The sequence below is a fragment of the Anolis carolinensis genome, chromosome 6 (genome assembly GCF_035594765.1).
Source record: "Anolis carolinensis isolate JA03-04 chromosome 6, rAnoCar3.1.pri, whole genome shotgun sequence".
NCBI classification, from domain to species: domain Eukaryota; kingdom Metazoa; phylum Chordata; class Lepidosauria; order Squamata; family Dactyloidae; genus Anolis; species Anolis carolinensis.
Window position 1 is genome coordinate 37,342,784 of NC_085846.1, and position 23,224 is coordinate 37,366,007.

The 23,224-nt window shown below is 43.1% G+C and overlaps 2 protein-coding genes across 2 annotated transcripts in view; one reads left to right on the plus strand and one right to left on the minus strand.

Moving 5' to 3' along the window:
* Positions 1 to 4,357, plus strand: part of myo1d (myosin ID) — a 199,040-nt gene extending 194,683 nt beyond the window's left edge. Inside the window, exon 22 of the mRNA XM_003222416.4 lies at positions 1,195 to 4,357. Within this exon, the coding sequence (XP_003222464.2) occupies positions 1,195 to 1,351 (157 nt within the window). The 3' untranslated portion in view covers positions 1,352 to 4,357. The remainder of the gene's footprint in view (positions 1 to 1,194) is intronic.
* Positions 4,358 to 12,188: 7,831 nt separating this feature from the next.
* cdk5r1 (cyclin dependent kinase 5 regulatory subunit 1) lies at positions 12,189 to 19,426 on the minus strand. The gene is made up of 2 exons (XM_062984274.1): positions 19,082 to 19,426; positions 12,189 to 16,983 (listed from the first exon to the last, which is right to left on the minus strand). Exon 2 carries the CDS (start codon positions 16,833 to 16,835, stop codon positions 15,918 to 15,920), a length of 918 nt encoding a protein of 305 aa, XP_062840344.1. The 5' UTR covers positions 16,836 to 16,983; positions 19,082 to 19,426; the 3' UTR covers positions 12,189 to 15,917.
* Positions 19,427 to 23,224: the final 3,798 nt, after the last annotated feature.

A 23,224-nucleotide genomic window follows, 5' to 3' on the forward strand; every position in this document is an offset into this window, starting at 1 on the left:
TCTTCAGATTTTGTTGGATTGCAACTCCCATCAGCCCTAGCCAGCCCAACAGGTTGTGAGAAATGCTGGAGGTCAGGAGGGCCACATATTCCCCACTCCTGATTTGATCAGAAATACTATAGGCTTTATGTGCAGGAATAACAGTGATTCTCTTAGGGCCCTTCCATACAGCCATATAACCCAGAATATCAAGGCAGAAAATCCCACAATATCTTCTTTGAACTGGGATATCTCAGTCCACACTGCCATATATTCCAGTTCAAAGCAGATAATGTGGAATTTTATTCAGCTGTGTGGAAGGGGCCCTAGTTACTAATTGGTACCGATAGTCGTTCCTTTGCCTCCTCATGGCCCCTGTGGACAAACACAACTGCTTGGCAAAGCAATGAACTGCCCAAACCAGCTAGACAAACACAGTTATCACAGAGCATGATTTGTTGAGTGCCTAGAACTGTCCCTAGAAGGGCCTAGAACTGCTCAATACCTCCTGCCAAGGGAGAGTATGGGAATGTCCCTGTCCCTTGCATGTGAATGAGGGGACATGGATGTGACGTTGACTCTAATGTGTCTGGCTGCTGTACTGGATAGGACAATGAAGATTAATACTGGGCATAACAAAAGGGCTAATTCAGCACTGGCCCTATTTCAGTGCAATAACATCAAATCTCGGGGGACAGTGGAATAACATCAAATCTCGTAATGATTAACTGCTCCGTGTCCTGCCTAATAAAAACATTTGATTGGCCATAAAAACATACGGCGGATGGGCCACTGGGGTGGTTGATCACCCAACGCAGTGTTTAAAAATAGTAAAAGCCTTTTAAGAGGAGAACCTGTCTCACCAGATTGATGGATAGACTATCTTTCTTCCCAAAGTGGGACTCAGAACACCTATCTACCTGTGGCTTTCCCAAAGATTGGTCAAGCCAGCATAAACAAGGTGTCTCTTTCTCCCATGGCTAGCACTGATGGTCTTGTCAGAACTGTGGCTGTTTTCTTTCCCTTCATCCTCCTGATCCCTTCTAATCCCTGTTGTTAATCACTGCCTCCCAAGCTGCTGGGAAGTGGCAGAGGTGATCTCTGAAGTTCAAGATGACCCTCTGCAGAGCACATCCCGTTTCCTTTGCCCTCCCCCCGCCCCAACTCCGCCTGCCTACTATTAACCCTCTGTCATTTCTCTGTCTCGCCTTGCAGTGAGAAACGCCGCCTGCAAGTGAGTGTCACCAACCCAGTCCAATGCAGCATGCATGGTCGGAAATGCACCGTCTCCGTGGAAACCAGGATCAACCAATCGGAGCCAAACTTCACGAAGGACCGGGCAGGCTTCATCCTCTGTGTGCCTGGGAATTAGCATGACTTCTGCGAGGAAGGGAGGGAGGCGGAGGGAGAGAGGTCCCCCCTTTGAGCAGCCTTTTGTGTCTTGAATCTGGTGGGTGGGGAGGGAGCGGGGAGAAGAGGAGTCGAGGGGCTTGTCAAGATATCCCCTTGCGACACGCATCTAGACATCTGTAAAGCTATACAGACAAGGAGCATAAAATGCCTCCTTGGTGATGCCGGCTGCGATGATTTTAGAAATGGCTTCTGAGCCATTTTGTACCAACAGTTTTTACATTCTTCTGCTTTACTTCTCCTGTTCCTCCCTCTCCCTGTACTGAAGATTGTTATATTATTCATTCTTGAAGCTCTGATCAGAGCAACCAAAGCCTTACTTGGGAGGGAACAGGAGGGACGCACTTTCAATTTTACTGAGACCAAATCTTAATTTTAAATGGGAGCTATATTTAGGGAGAGACAAGTGTTCATAACCCAGAGACGAGGGGCTGGGGCAATCATTTCTCAAACACATCTTTGATCTTATTCCACGGGAATGTTTTGCCTGATCCCATTAGATGATATTATATGACATTAATCCCCCAGCCCTTGAAAAAGCATATTCAGACTGTGGATTTGATCTTTGGTTGAGCTGGTTCTTGCAATACAACCCCAGTGCCTCACTAGCCTTGCAGTCTGGGTGGTTCTAGCTAGATGCCAAGAGACAGATAGAAAAAGCACCAGCTTTGAAATATATTTTGTGACACCGCCACCCCTTTTGTGATGAGCTGGCACCGATTCTTCTCAACCATTACTTTTTCAGGCGCTGCTATTAGTGCAAGCATCAGAGCCCATTTCTTGGGCTGGTGCATATTATGCTTTATCCAAGCAGCTAGCATCGTTCTGGCCAGTGTAATCTTGTGTAGATGCCTTTTGTTGGTTGCAGTTGCTGAGCAGTGATGCAGCCTTGTTAACAGGCTTTTGTTTCTTCTCGTGCCAAAAGGAGCGTGCTTTATTTGACATGGAGGAGGGAGAGTGCTTCCAGCGTCTTGAAAGGCGGGAGGAAATGTGTTATTCTGGGTCACTTCAAAAAAAGCCTATGGCACATAATGAGTAAACCAAACATAACCAAACTGGCACTGCAGGTCAGGTCAGGTTGGGATGATTTAACTATCTTACGAGGGCACACAATCCACTTTTGTGGCAGGGATGGCTTCATTTTGTCATGTTCAAGCATGAGGGGGAGCACACTGTCACCCTTGGGGGAACAAGCGAGATAAAAGGAAGTCTTACTATAGACTTTCAAGCCATTCCTAGCCACTGTTTGGTATCCTGTTTGTGAATGATGTGGCATAAGCCCAATGTACACTAGTGTAACCATTTTTTCAGTTGTCGCTGAGATCAGAATTCTTTATTGACTCCTCAGTGCCCTAAATCTCCTCCAAACCCACCTTTTAAGCACCACAAACCCGCAATACAGCTATGTCCATGTTGCTGAAGAGCAGTGGGATCAGTGGAGATGCATCCATCTTTTTCTTGGAGCTGGATATGCGGCAAGGATATCATCTGAAGGAAAGTCCTGAAGCTCATTGAGGGTTGTTGTGTGTTTTCTGGACTGTATGGCCATGTTCCAGAAGCATTCTCTCCTGGCGTTTCGCCCACATCTATGGCAGACATCCTCAGAGGTGATCTAGGTGAACCTCTGAGGATACTTGCCATAGATGTGGGCAAAATGTCAGAAGAGAATGCTTCTGGAACATGGCCATACAGTCCAGAAAACACACAACAACCCTGTGATTCCAGCCATGAACGCCTTCGAAATCACTGAGTGTTCCTGTAGGCACATTAAGGACAATAGCTGGACATTTCTATGTTGGTTTCCCATGCTCTCCGACCACATGAAAGTATCCATGTTGGAATGGTTGTATCTATTTAACAGTGGGTTCTTAAGAGATTTCGCTGGGAGATGTTAACTACAGAGATGTAACTACATGCCAGACATACATCTCTCAGTGCAAGATCTCAGCCATTACCTTTTTGAGACTACAGTCATCTGAAATATTAACTTTTCTGAGTTCTATTCCTGACTGTGCATCATGTCTTAAGAGAGATGAACTCTCTACCACCATTCAAAATGACTTACTTCTTCTTTGTGATCGTTTCCTAAGAAAATCATGATGTTCACCCTTTTCCTTATTTTACAATAGTTTGCCTGGATGATGCAAGAGCTCCGTCTTGTAGTATCTAAACATGCTTTTCAGTGTGGAGATTCAAACAGTAGGAGGATGTAGGTGAATACTGCTTGATGTCTTTAGCTAGTCGCAGATAGAAAATGACAGCTTGTATGGAGCCCATTATCCGTCCCAGCATTCATTCTCACCAAGTCAAGCCTACCCATGCGGAGAGATATTCTGGATGAACCTTCCTTCTGAAAAGAAATTTGGCTGCTTGTCAGTCTTGCCAAGAGACTCGGGAGTTTGCCCTCTGTTCTCTGTTGCCAGAAGCAAACTGGGCTTGTCCCTAACTCCCATCCACCCTCATCTTTTCTTATTTCTGTCCTTCTTTCCCAATTACCAGAGTGCCTTCCACCTCCCCCTTTCACAGCAGCCACTTTAGCCACAGAAACTTTTCAGTTAGCACCTTTGTATGGTAACTCAACATAATGGCTGTATTTGAATACTGATAGAAGTCAATAGGATTGTATGTTGAAAAAATGCTCTCCAGATATGTAAAATTAGCTATATAATATGTGATGAAGTATTTGTCTTGACTTAAATGAATATACAGTATTTGTGCCTTTTCTGATTTACCTGTGTGTCTGGACTTGAGAGAAAGAGACGTGTGAGAGAGAATCTGTATGTTTCTTGGTTTTATCGATCTATAAATTAACTATTTCTTAATTGTATTTTGATTTTAAGCCTGGGAGAATAATGTAATGAACATTTTAAAATGCAGTTTATACAGAAATGTTTGGCCCAAACCCGTTATAATTAAAATGTATTTTGTTTACATAATTAATTGCAATAAACAAGAGGGCTCTCAAGTATACCTAAAACAAAATTTGTTTTTATTGGGAAAGCTCATGGCAATATCGAGAGCATCTGCAGCATTTGCTTTGAACTAATACTTTTTTTGAAAAAATATATATATGAAAATCTTCCAGACTTTTAAGTTGCAAAGCAACCTTTCAAAGTAATTTCTAACCTACAGAGAAGGCATTAAAGAACTTATGGTGTATAGCTAACCAGAGCACTCCCACAAATACTGTTTAGATAAGCAGAGGCATATGCCTTTGAAAACGTAAATGAAATACATGTGTAGCAAAAGGACAGGCATTTAAGATGGTAGCATTTTAACTCCAGTTCTAATAGTCTTCATTTTGTACATCTGCTATATCAGCGTTTTTTAACTTGGGGGTCGGGACCCCTTGTGGGGTTGTGAAGGGGTGTCAGAGGGGTCCCCAAAGACCATCAGAAAACACATAGTATTTGTGCCAAATTTGGTCCAGAGCCATCGTTGTTTGGGTTCACAGTGCTCTCTGGAGGTAAGTGAACTACATCTCCCCTAAATCACAGTCCATTCCTCCCAAATCCCTCCAGTATTTTCTGTTAGTCATGGAGGTTCTCTGAGAAGTTTGGCCCAATTCTATTGGTGGGGTTCAGAATGATCTTTGATTGTAGGTGAACTATCAATCCCAGCAACTACAACTCTCAAATGTCAAGGTCTATTTTCCCCAAATACCACCAGTGCTCACATTTGGGCATATTGAGTATTTGTGCCAAATGTGGTCCAGAACCATCATTGTTTAAGTCCACAGTGTTCTCTGGATGTAGGTAAACTACAACTCCCAAACTCATGGTCAATGACCATAAAACCTTTCCAGTATTTTCTGTTGGTTATGGGAGTTCTGTGTGCCAAGTATGGTTCAATTCCATCGTTGGTAGAGTTCAGAATGCTCTTTAAAGATGGTCATTGACCATGAGTTCATTGTAGGTGAACTATAAATCCCAGCAACTACAACTCCCAAATGACATCAACCCCCTCCCCCATCCCCACCAGTATTCAAATTTGGGCGTATCGGGTATTTGTGCCAAATTTGGTCTAGTGAATGAAAATGCATCCTGCATATCAGATATTTACATTACGAGTCAAAACAGTAGCAAAATTACAGTTATGAAGTAGCAACAAAAATGATTTTATAGTTGGGGGTCACCACAGCATGAGGAACTGTATTGAGGGGTCGCGGCATTAGGAAGGTTGAGAACCACTGATCTATATGTTCCCAGTACTCCCATGTTATGACATTTGGAGGACATGTGATTAATTGCTTGTCTCCAAAAGCATATGCCTGGGTTTGCTTTGATTTGTAGAGTTAAAGTTGTAAAGTTCAGAACTCTATAAAGAGGTCAATTTCCCCTTGATCTGAGTTGAGCCTGTCCTACACCAACAAAAGATGTAAAACGAATTATGCTATCTTTCAAGGCATATTGGTTACTTTATCAGGCAAAGATGGCTAAAAGAAATAATGCGGAGCTAAAAAGGTGACAGAGCTGGAGACACAGATCTGGATCCTGCTTGAGGAAAGTTCTGTGCAAACAGAAAGGTTAGGACACAGACCTATGAGATTATTGGACTCTAACACAATAAATGAAAGAATTATAAAATAAACTAGGGTCATAATCAATGTAGAAACCAAACTACATCAGAATCTCTCTCCAGATTATGGTCAGTCATCAACCTGCAAGGGACTTGACTGAAGGTTGGGTTGCTGATCTGAAGGTTGCCAGTTCGAATCCGGGAGACGGTGTGATTCCCATCTGTCAGCTCTAGCTTTCAGGGACTTGAGAGAAGCCTCTCAGCTAACACATCCAGGCATCTCCTGGGCAATGCCTCTGTAGAAACCAAACAGCATCAGAATCTCTCTCCAGATCATGTTCAGTCATCAAACTGCAATTTTAGCACACACCTGAGTTGATGCTTTCATGGGTCATGTTTAAAGAGGGCTCTTTCTCACAAATTGTGTATTGTACACATTCTGCAATCAGACTAGTGGTAGGAACTAAAATATTTGTTCATACAACCTTCCCTTTCCTAAAGACTTCTAGATGTGTTGGACTACAAGTCTCACAATCCCTCAGCAGTCCTGGTGGCGAGGAGAGATACACCTCTCCAGACTAATGTATGTTTGTCACAGTCAAGTGGATCTCTACCTGGAGTCCCTCCACAATCAGCCCTGACAAAACTTCTGCTCAAGTCTTGGAAAGCTTCTGCAAGATCAGAGGAAACAAATGGCGTGAACCTGTTACTCGTAAAGCTCTTTTATGTATTTCAGGATCCCAAGGTTATTCGGATCATTGTCAGCATACCTTTTTGCAAATCTGGTACAGCGCTTTATTCACTCTGCCTCTCCTTGTTATGCTAAGTATAAGATTTACTTGAACTATTCAATGTCTTGTGTGCAGAGATAAAAAGAATTAATATAATAATCAATACGAAGAAATAGATTACAACAAATAGGAAGAACAAGAGACCTCTCCCACAAGATCTGAGAAATCAAAGGGAAATTTAAACCAAAAGTGAGGATGCTACATAAACAATACATTACAAAGTAGAAATAAAGAGAAATAATACTCCGAAGAGTTTATATAAAAGAGCTGTGGCGCAGCTGGTTAGTAGCCAGCTGCAATAAATCACTACTGACTGGGAGGTCATGAGTTCGAAGCCAGCTTGGGTCAGAGTAAGCTCCCGACCATTAATAGTCTAGCTTGCTGTTAACCTATGCAGCCTGAAAGACAGTTGCATCTGTCAAGTAGGAAATTTAGGTACTGCTTTATGTGGGGAGGCTAATTTAATGAATTTACGACACCATAAAACCTTCCAGCAGTGTGTGTAAGAATAAGGAAGTACTCCATCAAGGACTTGTGTCACAAGTGGACGGTGAAGCAGCAGCTTCCCCTGTGGCCGGAATCAAGCATACCCTCATGAAGCTGGAAGCTGGAATGTTAAATTGCCTCTGTGTCTGTCTATATGTTGTTTGCCATTTATGTGTGCATTGTGATCCGCTCTAAGTCCTCTTCAGGGTGAGAAAGGCGGAATATAAATATTGTAAATAAATAACTAAATAATAAATAAATGCATATTCATTTGAAGAAGAATGATATGAAGACAGTTCTCCAAGTTTAGAAAGTGGAAGCTGCACTTATAGCACTTTGAAGAAATAAATAACCAGATAGTATACCATTAGAACAGCTTCAATTTAGAGGCATCTATTTCAGTTCTAGCTAAAATCTATCAACAAATATGGAAAGCTAAACAATGGCCCACAGATGGAAAATGTGCAATATACATTGCAATCCCTAAGAAAGGGGACATCAAGGATTGCAGCAACCACAGGATCATTGTATTAATCTCCCATGCAAGCCAAGTAATGCTCTACATTTTATAGCAAAGGCTTTTACAACGAATACATTGAGAATTGCCAAATGCCCAAGCTAGGTTCAGGAAGGACGGAGGCAGCAGGGATCTCATTGCAAATATAGGCTGGATAATGTAGTGTACCAAAGGATTTCGAAGAAAATCAGCTTTCTATGCCATAACAAAGTCTTTGACTGTCTAGATCAGGGGTCCTCAAACTTTTTAAGTGGAGGGCCGGTTCATGGTCCCTCAGACTGTTGAGGGGCCGAATTATCATTTGGGGGAAAAAAACGAACAAATTCCTATGCACATGTCTTATTTGTAGTGCAAACCCCCCGCCCACAACATTTATTTATTTATTTACTACATTTATACCCCACCCTCTCTCACCCCGAAGGAAACTCAGAGCAGCTTACAAGTTTTATGTACATCTATATATATAAAAGAGTGATGGCATCATGGCGACCCACAAAACTACAGGCCCTCCAACCTCGAAATTTGACAACACAACCCATCATCCACGCCTCTAGGTTGATACAACAAAAAGAAAAGAAAAATAAAGTCCTAATTAGAGAGAGAGGAATAATTGCTTTTATCCAATTGCTGCCAGTTAGAAGGCTAAGCTCCTCCAACTTGGTCTCTCCTAGCAACCCAATAAAAAATAATAAAAAACACTAAAAATTAATACAATAAAATACTATAATAACAGAAAATAACTAAAAATAATACAAGAAAATAATAAAATATAATAAATAAAAATATAACTTACAATAAAATTAATAAAAAATGCAAATAAAGTCAAATAAAAATTACACAACAATTTTTAACCAATACCACCACCACTTTGCCACAGCAACTCGTGGCCGGGCACAGCTAGTACAATATAATATATTGTTAGCATAGCACAATATTAGCATTATATAATACTATATTGTGCTACACCAATATACTGCAATATTATTAGTAATATTACATTTAATATATAATTAATATTATTATATTGTACTATTATTACTATTGTATTACATGATAACATTAGTATCAATATTATATGTATGCACAATATATTATATTAATTACCATGGCACAATATTAGTAAATGAAAGAACAATACAATATTTAAAAATAAAAACAATTTTAACCAACATACAGTTAAACCTATCAGGATTTCAATGGGAAGTGTGGGCCTTCTTCTGGCCAATGAGATACTCAAGTTAAGTAGAATTATTGTTGTTGTGTGCCTTCAAGTCATTTGGGTGAGCCTAAGTCTAAAACTGAGGTTGGGGGCCAGGTAAATGATCTTGGAGGGCCGCATCCGGCCCCCGGGCCTTAGTTTGGGGACCCCTGGTCTAGATTATGAAAGACTATGGGGTAACTCTTAAAGAATTTGCTGTGCCAGATCATCTGATTGCCTTGATGCATAATCTGTACTGTGGACAATCATTGACAGAATACAATGAAACAGAATAATTTCCAATTGTCAAGGCTCCATTTTATCACACTATCTGTTCAACCTGTTATGCCAAAAAAAAAAAATCCATACATAAAGTAGAATTAAATCCAAAGGAGGAGGTGTGAAAATTGAAGGAAGAAACATCAGCAATTTAGGATATGCAGATAACACTATACTATTAGAAGAAAATGGCAAAGATTTGAAGACAGTTAAGGCAGAAAGAGCAAAATCAGGTTTACAGTTGAATATCTATACACATATTAAAATTAAAATCTGTATGTGTGTATGTGGCACAGCCTCCACAAACAGGCTATAGTTCCCAGTGCTGAAGAACCACCGAGTCACTCTCTCCAAGGATATTGCAGGTTACAGCAAGCACATGCCAGCGTTCCTTTTTCTTTCCATTTGCATGACCCCACCCCCTGCCTCTCCCTTAACCCTTTCCTACCCTTTTCTATGGCACACAGCAAACAGAGGACTGGATCAGCAATTGAATGTTCCAGGGAGGTTTGGGGAGAATTCATCATGATTTATAGGAGTTGTAGGGACTTGGATGTATAGTTCACCTGAAATCATTAAGTATGAGCCCAGTTCAGAAAGATGGTTTGTGGGAAACAATGACAATGGTGGAGTTACTCTTTTGAACAACTTTTGAAATCAACAAACTGTTGTATCCAGGTTGAAAAGGAATTATGGTAAATATTGTCAAAGCATCCCTAAATCACTGAGTTCAGAAGAATCAGGAGTGTTTGTGAACTAATATAGAGGGAAAGAATCCTTCACTGAAGCATCATTTCCCAACAAAGAAGCCAAATCCAGTTGCAGCCATTTGTTAGCCTGTTAATTTCTGAGCCTGGTTGTAAAAGAGTAAACAAAACCTCATGGTTGGCAGCTCAATGACCAAGATTGGCTGCTTCATATGAATCACCTTGTGGTTTGTGCACCATATGACACATCACTGGATTTTCTGAGGATCCTCTTATCAGAAAGCAGTTGGGGTAACAAATGAATCTATTCCCCTTCCTTATCACCTATGCCTGGGATGTTTGCAATGTAAACAATTTTCCTGGTTATTTAAATACAGTGTTCCCTCACTTATTGCTGGGGTTAGGTTCCAAGACCACCCGCAATAAGTGAAAATCCACAAAGTTGGGACACTATATTTATTTTAACATTTATACATTATTTTAGTAGTTACACACTATTTTATCAACTAATCATGTGTTGATAAATCGGCTCCTTCTCCTCCCATTGCCGCTTGGGCTCCTTTTCTCTCCCTTTGGCTTCTCCTTCCTCCCTTCCTTAGGCTGTAAATTGTAATTTTTTATGATTTATAATAGTCTTTTAGAGCTTATTGAAAAACAGCGAATCCGCAAAAAGTGAACTGCAAAGTAGTGAGGGAACACTGTAGTATCTGAATGTGTTGTTGAAGGCTTTCATGGCCAGAATCACTTTTGCTGTGAGTTTTCCAGGCTGCATGCCCACGTTCAAGAAGCATTCTCTCCTGAGGTTTCTCCCACATCTATGTTCGGAATGTTCAGCTCAGAAAACTCACAACAACCCAGTATCTGTATCCACTGATTTCTTCAAGATATGCGGAATGTGAACTTCCAACGGAAAGTGACCATAGTGTCACACTAGCAGGCCAAATGATTCTTCAAAAGACCATAGGAATCAAATCTGAGAATCATCATATCCGGAAAAGGGAACCCACAAATGTGAAGGGCTGGCTGTAGCATGAAATGGAGTACTTTGCCAAAATAGTTTCAAGTGAACCTTGTTTAGCCATCATTGTAAAAATCAAAGCAACTAGACATCATGGCGTTGTCCGCCATGAATCACAACCCAGTATATTGTGTATACAATCTGATATATCTGTGTTACATGGTACTGCGGCATTAAGGAAAATCAGAATCAATAAATATATATACATCAGTGTAAGTTCAATTTGTTGTCGAAGGTTTTCATGGCTGGAATCATTAGGTTGCTGTGAGTTTTCTGAGCTGTATGACCTAGTTCCAGAAGCATTATCTCCTAACCTTTCACCCACATCTATGGCAGGCATCCTCAGAGGTTGTGAGGTCTGTTGGAAACTAGGCAAGTGGGGTTTATATATCTGTGGAATGTCCAGGGTGGGAGAAAGAACTCTTGTCTGCTTGAGGCAACTGTGATGTTGCAATTGACCACCTTGAATAGTATTGAATAGCCTTGCAGCTTCAAAGCCTGGCTGCTTCCTGCCTGGGGAAATCTTTTGTTGAGAGGTGATTAGCGGTCCCTGATTGTTTCTTGTCTGGAATTCTTGTTTTTGAGTGTTGTTCTTTATTTATTAAAAAAAATCTAAAATCAGGACAGTAAATAAAGAAGAACACTCAAAAATAGCCATTCACCTCCCAACAAAGGATTCCCCCAGGCAGGAAGCAAACAGGCTTTGAAGCTGCAAGGCTATTCAATACTAATCAAGCCATCTGGAACATACATATTGATGTTCAAGCATTGAAATCCACATGTATGTGGACAATTTCAACAGAAAGGAGAAAACCATGAAAATGAACAAAATCAGGACAGTAAACAAAGAACAAGACTCAGAAAACAGATGAATTCCAGACAGGAAACAATCAGGGTCAGCTAACACCTCCCAGCAAAGGATTCCCCTAGCAGGAAGCAGCTTTGAAGCTGCAAGGCCATTCAATGCTAATCAAGTTGCAACGTTCACACTTTCCTCAAACAGACAAGTTTTTTTCTCCCACCCTGGACCTTCCTCAGATATATAAAGCCCACATGCCTAATTTCCAACAGACCTCACAACCTCTGAGGATGCCTGCCATAGATGTGGGCGAAACGTCAGGAGATAATGCTTCAGGAACATGGCCATGCAGCCTGGAAAACTCACAGCAACCCAAAGTTCAATTTGATTCTGATGGCTGTGTTTGTCTTTACCATCCTTGACAGCTCTCTCCCAACATCACACAACAGCATTTTTCTTTTTTTAAAAAAAATATCCTGAGAACTCTTTATGTAATGGATGGTCAGTGCATTTTATTTTGAATCAGCACAGTACAAAAATAAATAAAAATAAAGGGGGAGGGGTTAAGTTACAGGCACACACAGCTCTGTGACAGTCTTATATTTATAAACCTCACATACTTACAAACACACTATAATACACATACATACAAAAAAGAGACCATTTATAAATTAATTTAAGTAATAATAAGCAATAATCATAATACCAGTTTTGGTCAACAAATATCTACAGAAGAGATTGCACACTAAAAAAAAAAAGAATTTTTTTCCAAAAAACCTTAACATACACAGACATGTAGAATTTAGCAGGTTTTCTATTTTTCTCTTCTCCCCTCCCTCCCCCAAAATGTACAGTTATGAAGAATTTCAAGTGAAAAAAATGGCACACTTTTTTGTCTTTTGTATTTTTCCCCCCTGTTGAAATTTTTTGTTAAACAACGGTTTTTCCGAACAGAGCTAAACTCTTAACAACAGTGTACAGTTAAGATCAGAAATGATCCAGAAGTTTTGAGATGAAGCACATTGATCGGGAGGAGCCGGGGCCTGCGTGATGGTGGGAGGGCAAGGAAAGAGAAAGAGGAGGAGGAGGGCATGTGCTTGAGAATTGTGCACGGTGAGTTAACTGTAATTTTAATCTTTACAATCAGCTGTTCTAAGTTTGTGTCTGTTGTCGAAAGACACGATGCTGCTGTTGGCATGCACAACATCACTGTAAAGCAATGGTGAACGAACAGAAGAAAGATCTCCCTCCCTCCCGCCGCCCCCGCCCCGCCCCGCAGTTAGTATAGATTTTGTTCTAAAAGTATTTTGTTTCGTATAGCAGCAGGTAAAAATCCCATTCATTGCTCTTGTGTGTACTCAAGTATATCAGTTGATCCTTTGTTGTTTGCCTATTATAAAACTATAAATACAGAGGATCCAGGACTCTGAAGGAAACAAAGACAGTTTTTCACACCGAGGCTCACAAACCCAAATCACCTTTGCTTCCCATGCGGTGCAATCCTATGCCGACTTATGCGGGAGAAGCACATTCGCTAGGTCTTCCTTCCAGCTAAGTCTGCGTAGGATTGCAGCCTTGAACCTTTCCGAAGCCTATGAGCAAAATTTTAATTTAGTCTTTTTTTTTCATATTAAAAAAGTGCATGGGGAAGGCAAAAGAGACTTATGTGTTTGTTTAGTTGTTTATTTATCAAGGTCCGGGAATGACTTGTCCAGGCGCAGTCTGGCTTTGAGCCTGTGCCTCCGTCTAAGACGTTCCAGAAGCCAGCAAAGATGCTGAGCTACGGACACAGAAGTCTGTCATGGAAAGACTGAAATGATATATGTGCCATCCATTTTGGAGCAGCAAATGATCATGCAATGCAGATCTATACACACATACCCCAATTTCCCCCCCTAAAGAGACCCTAAAGAAGCCCACCCTTGGGCACACCAAGGCCTTCCTTCCTCCTATGAACCCAAAACGAACACTTGAAACAGTCAGTGTCTCCCATTGTAATGGCTCAGATTTTGGCCTAGCTTTGAAGGCAAAGAGCAAGCCCAGCAGCTGTTTAGTATTCACAAGCTCTCCGTTCCTGTCTACTTCCAACCTCGCAGCTTAGACCTTTTTTATATATTTCACAGCTTTTTTTCTGTTCCTCGTACGTATTTTTAATAGTGCTCTGCTGCTTTTGAAGTAAATTGCAAGCTACCCTATTTAACAACGTTAAGTACAATATAGCCTTCCCTCTGCCCTTCTGCTAGAATGCCAGCATCCGTAACACCAGGAGTGGAAGCGCATCCCAGAATATTTCCACCTTCGCCTTCTGTCCGACAAAGCAATCGTCGTGCCAGGATGTAGTAGGCTTTTGTCCTCCCTCACGCGCCGCCCGTAAGAACGCTAAACCCAAGAAGATGGCCTCCGTCCCAAATGAGGTTCATTATCCTCCGCAGAATGTTATTGCCCTGGACTATTGGCATTCAATTCACATTGTCATTAACTGAGCAAAATTCAGTGTATCTAGTCAGGACCCCACCCCACCCCACCCACCCACCCCAACGTCCTATATACATCTACCATCCCTGAAGGTAATGAGTAGAAAGACGTTTACGTCTCTCTTGTATAACAAATGGAAAGCTAAGCAAAACAACTGAAATGTACAAAGCATCAGATGGCGTTGAATGTTGAGAGGCAAAGGATACAAGAATAAATGAAATTATCGAGTGCTGGCATATGGTTTGTGGGGTCTCAGTAGGGAAAGGATTATTATCATACAAACAGATTGGTACCTCAAGAGAAACACTGGCGATATACACCTATAGAATATACAAAATGTAAAATTTATTTACTTTTTGTATATGCTACAGATTGGTATTTTTTAAGACACAATCTGTTTCCAGAACCATTATTAGGTTCTCTTGCTTTTATTATTGTTGTTATTCAATGCATTCTCTTAGTCTTCTCCCCCAGATCTCTCTCCCACCCCCCAACCCATATAGTGTTAAATTGGCTTCAAGGGAAAAAAACTGGAGGTACCCATAATACCAGCTGCGTATGGGGTTCAGCACCCATCCTTGTTGGACAAACCAACGTGGACTAGTGAGAATGTAGATGACATCATTCCCACATTTTCCAGTTATGTTGATCCTTGATAAGGGATAATTATATTCCAGCAGTTCAAATGGCCACAATACAACTGTGGTCACCCTGCTCCGAAACGGCCAAATTATACAATACAGTAAAATAAAAATAACCCAATTATCTTGCCAGCAAAAATTAATTACAACTAGAGGCCATCTTGAATACAGCTCCTACTCCATATTGAACGGGTGGAGAACAAGTGACCCTTAAGTGAGCAGACCTCAGCTCCCATTAAACCCTACCAGCATAGGCAATGGTGCGGATCAATGGGAGCTGCGGTCTGGCAACACCCAGTAGGCCACAGGGTCTCCAGGCTCCCTTATTTGATTTTACTTGGGTGCTTTCACAGGAAACAATCCCCAAGCCTAACCTTTACCTTTTAGCTCTGATGTTTTGAGATTGCCCCACGGAGCCCAAGATGTTGGCCCCCATGAAAGGGGTGGCACTGGCAGAGGTGATAACATACAGAGGGGCAGCAACAGGCTTGGTTCTCAAGGCAACCCCATTTTCATGCAAGAAAGAGTCCATTTTGCAGGACAATACTGTGTTGGTGTCATTTTGCTCAAGTCGGTGTGTGCAAAGTTAAGTCCATTGGAACGAAAGAAAATCCCATTCTTTGATCCCTTTTTTTCTGGAATGCCAGGCACTGAAACATCCAGTGGATCTGGTCGCTCTTTCTTCCTAAGAGGCATCCATGCTGTTGGCCTTCTCTGCCGCAATCAATCCACCAGGAGGAATTAAGATCCAGTTTGCAGGTCTTTTCAGCAAAAAACAACTGGCAAAGAGGCGCTGCAAGTCATGCGTGGCTGTGCTTGGCCTTCCCTCCTGCTCATCCTATGGAGAGGCAGTCCCATCCGCCACATACAGTGAAAGAGAGACCTAAAGAGGCCAAGCTCCCATCGTCCCCATTGCATTTCACTTCAGAGAAGCCAAGCCAACTATGGGTGGCGGAGAACGCTAGCTTGGTGTCCTCCTTTAGGCTTGTCCAGCCTTAGCTTTGTGTCCCAGTCTGTTTTGGAAACAAAAAAGAACATAAAGGAAGGACCAAAAAGAAAACAAAAGAGGAAAGAGTATGGTTTCCCGCTGCATCGGCGCTCACCGGTCGAGGCCTATGAGGAGCCTGTTCTTTTCCTCCTGGCTGCTCTCGTTCTTCAGGTCGGCAAAGACCTGAGTGAAATAGTGCGGGTCGGCATTGATCTGCAACATTTTGGGACTCATGAGGTTAATGATGGATAGGCAGCGATCCCAAAAGGCCTCTTTACAGCTCTCCACCAGGAAGGGCTTGAGAGGGTAGGATATCTCGTTGCCCATGTAGGAGTAGGAGAGATAGAGGCAGGTCAGCAAGACGGCTTGAAGTTCGTGGTCGGTGGCCACCTCGCAAGAGATGACGTCCCGGCAAAGCATGTACAGAAAGACGACGTTGGCCGGGGTGATGAAGCCCTGGTCTTGCCAGCCTTGCAGGAGGAGGGACCGGTCGACGCTCCGGAGCCACAGGACCGGGTCAGTGGGCGAGAGGTGTTTCAGCCGGTAGCACCGTCGGCACAGGAATTCGCCCAGGCACCGGAGCAACTCGCTGGTCGAGGCTTGGACGATCACCCTCTTGGGAGTCCCCGAGGAATTGGTGTTGGGGTGCGGGGTCTTCTTGACAGAGGAGAGGGTGCTCTTGGAGTTGGAGATCTGGTTGTTTGGGGCCGGCGGCTGGGCACTCTGGTTCTGAGCGAAGGTGGAGAGGTTGGCACAGGAGAGGGACTTCTTTAGGTTCTCGTTGTTGAGGTGAGTGACGTTGTTCTGGTAGCTGCTGTTGGGCTGCACCTTCTTGGAGTTCTTCTTCTTGGCCGAAACGGCCACGATGCGCTTCCAAGGCAGCACCGAGATGATGGAGTGGCGCTTGAGGCTCTTGTCCTTGGCATTCTTGCTGTTCTGGACGGCCGTGTAATGCCCCACCGTGGCCGAGCCGTCCTCAAAGAGGGTGGCCTTCCGGTAACTGGGCGAAAGGGACAACACGGTGCCCATGGTGCCGGCAAAGGAGGAGGAGGAGGGAGGAGGAAACGTGCGAGGAGCTGAACAAAGCCAGCAGCCAGCAGGGTGCCGTCTCAGCCCGGTGGTTTTGCTTCAGACCCCGTTTCCCCTCCACCACTGCCTTGACGATATGGATTCAGACCTGTCAAAGACAAGACAGTTTGGATAAGCATGGGCAAGAAAGAGATACCTAAAGGCCCGTCTTTCTCTCTGCTGCGCAGCCTCCCTTTTCCTGACAATGCACCAAAACCTCTTCCCTCCCCATCAGATATATTTCTCTGTATGAACAATCTGAATCTCCAAAATGGCACAGCGAGGGCCCTTCCTGGCTTCGATTGTAGCTATCCATGTTTAATCGGAGAAGCATTACACCAAAATGGGTTGCTGTCAGTTTTCGTTGTAACAATCCAAGCAACTAGACATCATGACATAATCCGCCATGAATTACATCCAAGTATATAGTGTATACAATCTGATATATCTGTGTTACATGGCATTGTGGCATTAAGGAAAATTAGAATCAATAAACCCATTTTCACCAATGTAAGTTCAATTTGTTGTCAAAGGCTTTCATGGCCAGAATCACTGGGTTGCTGTGAGTTTTCCAGGCTGTATGGCTATGTTCCAGAAGCATTCTCTCCTGACATTTCGGTCACATCTATGGCAGGCATCCTCAGAGGTTGTGAGGTATATTGAAGCTTTGCAATGATAATAAAGTGATTAATTGCAACATTCACACTTGCCTCCAACAGAGAAGAGTTCTTTCTCCCACCCTGGACCTTCCACAGATATATAAACCTTCCTTGTTTAGTTTGCAACAGAGGTTGTGAGGTCTGTTGGAAACTAGGCAAGTGGGGTTGATATATCTGTGGAAGGTCCAGGGTGGGAGAAAGAACTCTTGTCTGCTTGAGGCAAGTTGCAACAATCTTGATTGGCATTGAATAGCCTTGCAGCTTCAGAGCCTGGCTGCTTCCAAGGATATATAAACCCCATTTGCCTAGTTTCCAATGGACCTCACAACCTCTGAGGATGCCTGCCATAGATGTGGGCGAAAGATTAGGAGAGAATGCTTCTGGAACATGGCCATACAGCCTGGAAAACTCACAGCAACCCAGTGATTCTGGCCATGAAAGCCTTCGACAACACATTACACAGAAATATTTCTTCCTCTCCATCAGTTTGAGCACTGCAGGGCACCTAGGCTTCAAATACAGCCACATTGTGGAAAACATCAAAATATTCCTTTCTCTCCATCACTTTGAGCACCTTAACCCCCAAATATCTGTGATTTTTTTTTTCGTGTCAGGAGCGACTTGAGAAACTGCAAGTCGCTTCTGGTGTGAGAGAACAGGCCGTCTGCAAGGATGTTGCCCAGGGGACGTCCGGATGTTTGGATGTTTTTACCATCCTTGTGGGAGGCTTCTCTCATGTCCCCACATGGGGTGCTGGAGCTGACAGAAGGGAGCTCACCCACTCTCCTCAGATTCGAACCGCTGACCTGTCAGTCAGCAGTCATGCCGGCACAAAGTTTTAACCCACTGCGCCACTGGGGGCTCCTTACATCTGCGATGATGGCGACTCATATCTGATAATTGATTGGCAACGGCCATGATGAATGACCCCTCTGCGCCGAAAATCTTCCCCCATCTCTCTCTTTCCATCATCTTTGATTGACACAGGCCTAGCTCTTGCCCCTGGACGCATCTCCGCCAATGTCAAAATTGTGTTTCCTTTTAGAATCTCCCCTCCCACACTGTGTGCACGCATTATCACAACAGGAAGCCATATTAGCCGGCTGCAGCAAAGAAGGAGAAAAAAAACAGCAACAACAACAAAAGATCCTTGGGATGATTCAGAGATGTCGATGGCAACGCTCTCTATTTGGAATTGGCATCTCTTAGCACCCACTCTGATCTGATTATGGGAAGAAAGGAAACCCATTTGGATTTTTTTTGTTATTCCACAGTGGCACGAGTGGAGGGGGGCAAAACACGAGTGGGTGGAAGGGGAATCTTGGGGTGTGTTCACCCAGACAGCTCCCATTCTGGCCGTCCCGGCCAGAATGGGAGCTGTCTGGGTGAACACACCCCAAGATTCCCCTTCCACCCACTCGTGTTTTGCCTCCCACGCAAAACTAACCCCCCCCCCTTTCCCTCCTCTTGGATCATTTTTGCTGCATCCTTTCCTCCTCTAAACGCGAAAGGATGCTCTCCTCCGTTTAGGTCGCGAGTGGTACCCACCGCAGTGTTCGTGTCCCGCGTGGCTTCTGTCCAGGGTCCTGCAGCAACAGAAGCTCAATGGAGGCGACGGAGGGGGGGCCTCCAGCCTCCCCCCTTGCCCTCTTTCTCCGGCTTAGAGGCACATAAATAAGAGGAATCGGGGGTCTTGTCTCGGTTCCCCCTCCCCACCCGGCCCCCCTCCCTCCCTCCCTCCCTCCCACCCGAAATAACGGAGCGTGGCGTCCCGGCCGCCTCCCAATCCGCGGTTGGTGTCTGTTGCCCCGGCTGCTGCTGCTGCTGCTGCGCCCGGCTTGGCTCCGCGTCTCGCTCGTCTCCACTCCAGCACAGACGGCGTTCCAATGAGCCAACGTAGCTCCGCCCCTAGGCACGCCCACGCCTATACCCGCCACTCTGGCCACGCCCACAACTCCCACTCTGGCCACGCCCCCGCTTTCTTGCTGCCTTGCTTTCCCTCCCTTCCGCGGCAAGCTCAACAGAAAGCGATCTCTCTGCTGCTCGGCTTTGGAGGGAGCGCCCCCAAGCGGTGGCAGTGAGAAAGGATTAAATCCACTTTAATTCCCATGGAAACCTGGAGGACTGGTAGCTCAATCCCAGAGCTCTCTGCCAAACAGTCCCAAATGCCCGTCCTTGAACTACAAATTCCATGATTCCATAGCAATCAAAGTGCGAATGTTGTGCAGCATGAAAGGGACCTGATAATAATAATAATAATAATAATAATAATAATAATAATAATAATAATAATAACCATTCTAATAACTATCATGTCAGACTACACGAGAAGCCATTGAAATCCACAAGCATGTGGACAACTTCAACAGAAAGGAAGAAACCATGAAAATGAACAAAATCTGGCTACCAGTATTACAAAACTCCAAAATCAAAACAGTAGATGGGAACCAACACAATGAGGACTTGATTGAACAAAGGATGCCCCCAGGCAAGGGACAAAACATTTCCAATGCCAATTAGGGTGATTAACTGAAACATTAATGCTGGCTCCCAGTGACAAAGAACTCTTGCCACACCTTGGACTATACACAGATATATATTCTTTCCTTTCCTTACTTAGTTTATCCATACCTCACAACCTCTGAGGATGCCTGCCATAGATGTGGGCGAAACGTCAGGAGAGAATACTTCTGGAACATGGCCACACAGCCCGAAAGACATACAACAACCCTGTGATCCCGGCCATGAAAGCCTTCGACAACACATTTATTTCTTTATTTGTTTATTTATATTCCGCCCTTCTCACCCCAAAGGGGACTCAGGGCGGATCACATTATATACATATAGGGCAAACATTCAATGCCCATATTTTATACACATAGAACCGAGACAGACACAGAGGCAATTTTTTTAAAAATTGTTTTTATTGTTGTTATGTCGTTTTATCCCACTCCCACCCTCCCCTCCTTGTGCATACACTTTATACAACAAACTACAGAAGTTACATTTGAAATATCAATCTCAATCTTAATTTTTCCACTCCACATCTTAGTACGTTCTCTAAATAGTTCTTAAGTGGGTTCCCACATCCCCTTGATTGTTGCAATATTTTCAATTTTATCTATATTATTCCATTTGCAATTTGTGTTTTCTACATTTAACATATCAACTATATACTTATACCAATTCGTCAGAGTCCATTTTGTTTTATCTTTCCAACCCCTCACTAAAACAATTTGTGCACATGCTATTAATTTGTCAATCATTTTTTTCTTTTTGTATATTCTTCACTTCCGTTATCCTTGCATGTAGTACATTTCTATTAACGATTACTATTTGTAGATTTAGCATTCTATTGATTTCTCCTTCAATCATTCTCCAGTATTCTTGCACCCGATCGCACTCCCATATCATATGATTAAACACCCCTCTTTGTTCACAACCGTGCCAAAACCTATCTTTAATCCCTGGTAAAAAAAACGTGAAAGTTGTGCAGGAGTTCTGTACCATTTTTGTAACATTTTCCTTCTTGCTTCCCTTAATACATTGTACTTTTCCTTTGCTATATTACTTATTTCCCTTTGTATATCTTCCCTCTCAATTTCCATGTCCATTCTCCATGTTTGGAAAATTTCCTCTATTATTTCTTTTTTTACCGTTATAATTTGTTCATACAGATCTCCTGACGCAGAGGCAATTTAACCTTCTCCTGAGGGGATGTTCGATTCTGCCACAGGGGGGAGCAGCTGCTTCATCATCCACTGTGATAGCACTTCCTCATTCCAACGTCGTAAATTAGTAAATTTGCCTCCCCACTTTATAAGTGGTACCTTATTTCCTACTCCATAGATGCAACTATCTTTCAGCTTGCTAGGTCAGCAACAAGCAGGGGCTATTTTTTTTTTAATTGACGGGTGTTCATCCCGCCACGGGCTGGCCTCAAACTCATGACCTCATGATCAGAGTGATTTATTGCAGCAGGCTGCTCACCAGCCTGCGCCACAGCCCAGCTTCCTCTGTAATCAAAACATCTTAGCAGTTGCAATCTGAGGGTACATCTACAGGGAAGATCTAGCTTTGGGTTTTCCACATATAATAATAATATTATAATAACTTTATTTTTATATCCCGCTCCCATCTCCCCCAGGGGGACTCGGGGCAGCTCACATGGGGACAAGCCCAATATCAACATACAGTAGAGTCTCACTTATCCAACATTCTGGATTATCCAAGGCATTTTTGTAGTCAATGTTTTCAATACATCGTGATATTTTGGTGCTAAATTCGTAAATACAGTAATTACTACATAGAATTACTGCATATTGAACTACTTTTTCTGTCAAATTTGTTGTGTAACATGATGTTTTGGTGCTTAATTTGTAAAATCATAACCTAATTTGATGTTTAATAGGCTGCTCCTTAATCTCTCATTATCCAACACATTTGCTTATCCAACGTTCTGCCAGCCCATTTAGCTTGGATAAGTGAGACGCTACTGTATATTAAAACGGAGGTCCTCAAACTTTTTAAGTGGAGGGCCAATTCACAGTCCCTCAGACTGTTGGGGGCCCGGACTATGAAGAAATAGTAAAAAAATAAAAAATAGGATTGTTGTTGTGTGTTTTCAAGTCATTTCAGACTTAGGTCAACCCTAAGTCTAAAGTTTAGGACAGAGGCCAGGGAAATGACCTTGGAGGGCCACATCCGGCCCATGGGACTTAGTTTTAGGTACCTCTGATCTAGACAATCTCATAATACCATAGATAAGCAAAGAGACCTCCAAAGACCATCTAGATGGTCTCATAAGACTATTGGTAAGGAAAGGGGGCCCCAAAGGCCATCTAGACAATCTCATAAAAAATAGGTACGGAAAGGGACCCTCAAAGGCTATCTAGACGGTCTCATAGGAACATAGGTAAGGAAAGTGACCTCCAAACCCATCTAGATGGTCTCATAAGGTTGTAGCTAAGCAAAGAGACCTTCAAAGACCATCTAGATGATCTCATAAGACCATAGGTAAGCAAAGAGACCTCCAAAGACCAAGCAGACTTAGGTCAACCCTAAGTCTAAAGTTTAGGACAGGGGCCAGGTAAATGACCTCGGAGGGCCGCATCCGGCCCACGGGCCTTAGTTTGGGGACCCCTGCATTAAAACAATTATAAATTAAAACCAATATAAACAATAAAACCATAATAAACAGTATAAAAGTAAAGGTAAAGGTTTCCGCTGACGTTAAGTCCAGTCGTGTCCGACTCTGGGGGTTGGCGCTCATCTCAATTTCTAAGCCGAAGAGCCGGCATTGTCCGTAGACACCACCAAGGTCATGTAGCCAGCATGATTGCATGGAGCGCCGTTACCTTCCCGTTGGAGTGGTACCTATTGATCTACTCACATTTGCATGTTTTCAAACTGCTAGGTTGGCAGAAGCTGGAACTAACAGCGGGTGCTCACTCTGCTCTCCGAATTCAAACCTGCGACCTTTCAATCTGCAAGTTCAGCAGCTCAGCACTTTAACACACTGTGCCACTGGGGGCTCCTATAAACAGTATAAACAACATAAAACATAAACGTATCAAGTCATCTGAGTCTGAGCATAGTGCAAAATATATATAGAGGTAAAATTATACATACTCCACGTAAGGCTCAGGATAAAATATATCAGGATGCATCTACACACTTTAGACTTAATGC

Excerpts from the sequence above, each read along its gene's own strand:
- cdk5r1 (XM_062984274.1), bottom strand. The coding sequence starts at position 16,835 with ATGGGCACCGTGTTGTCCCTTTCGCCCAGTTACCGGAAGGCCACCCTC.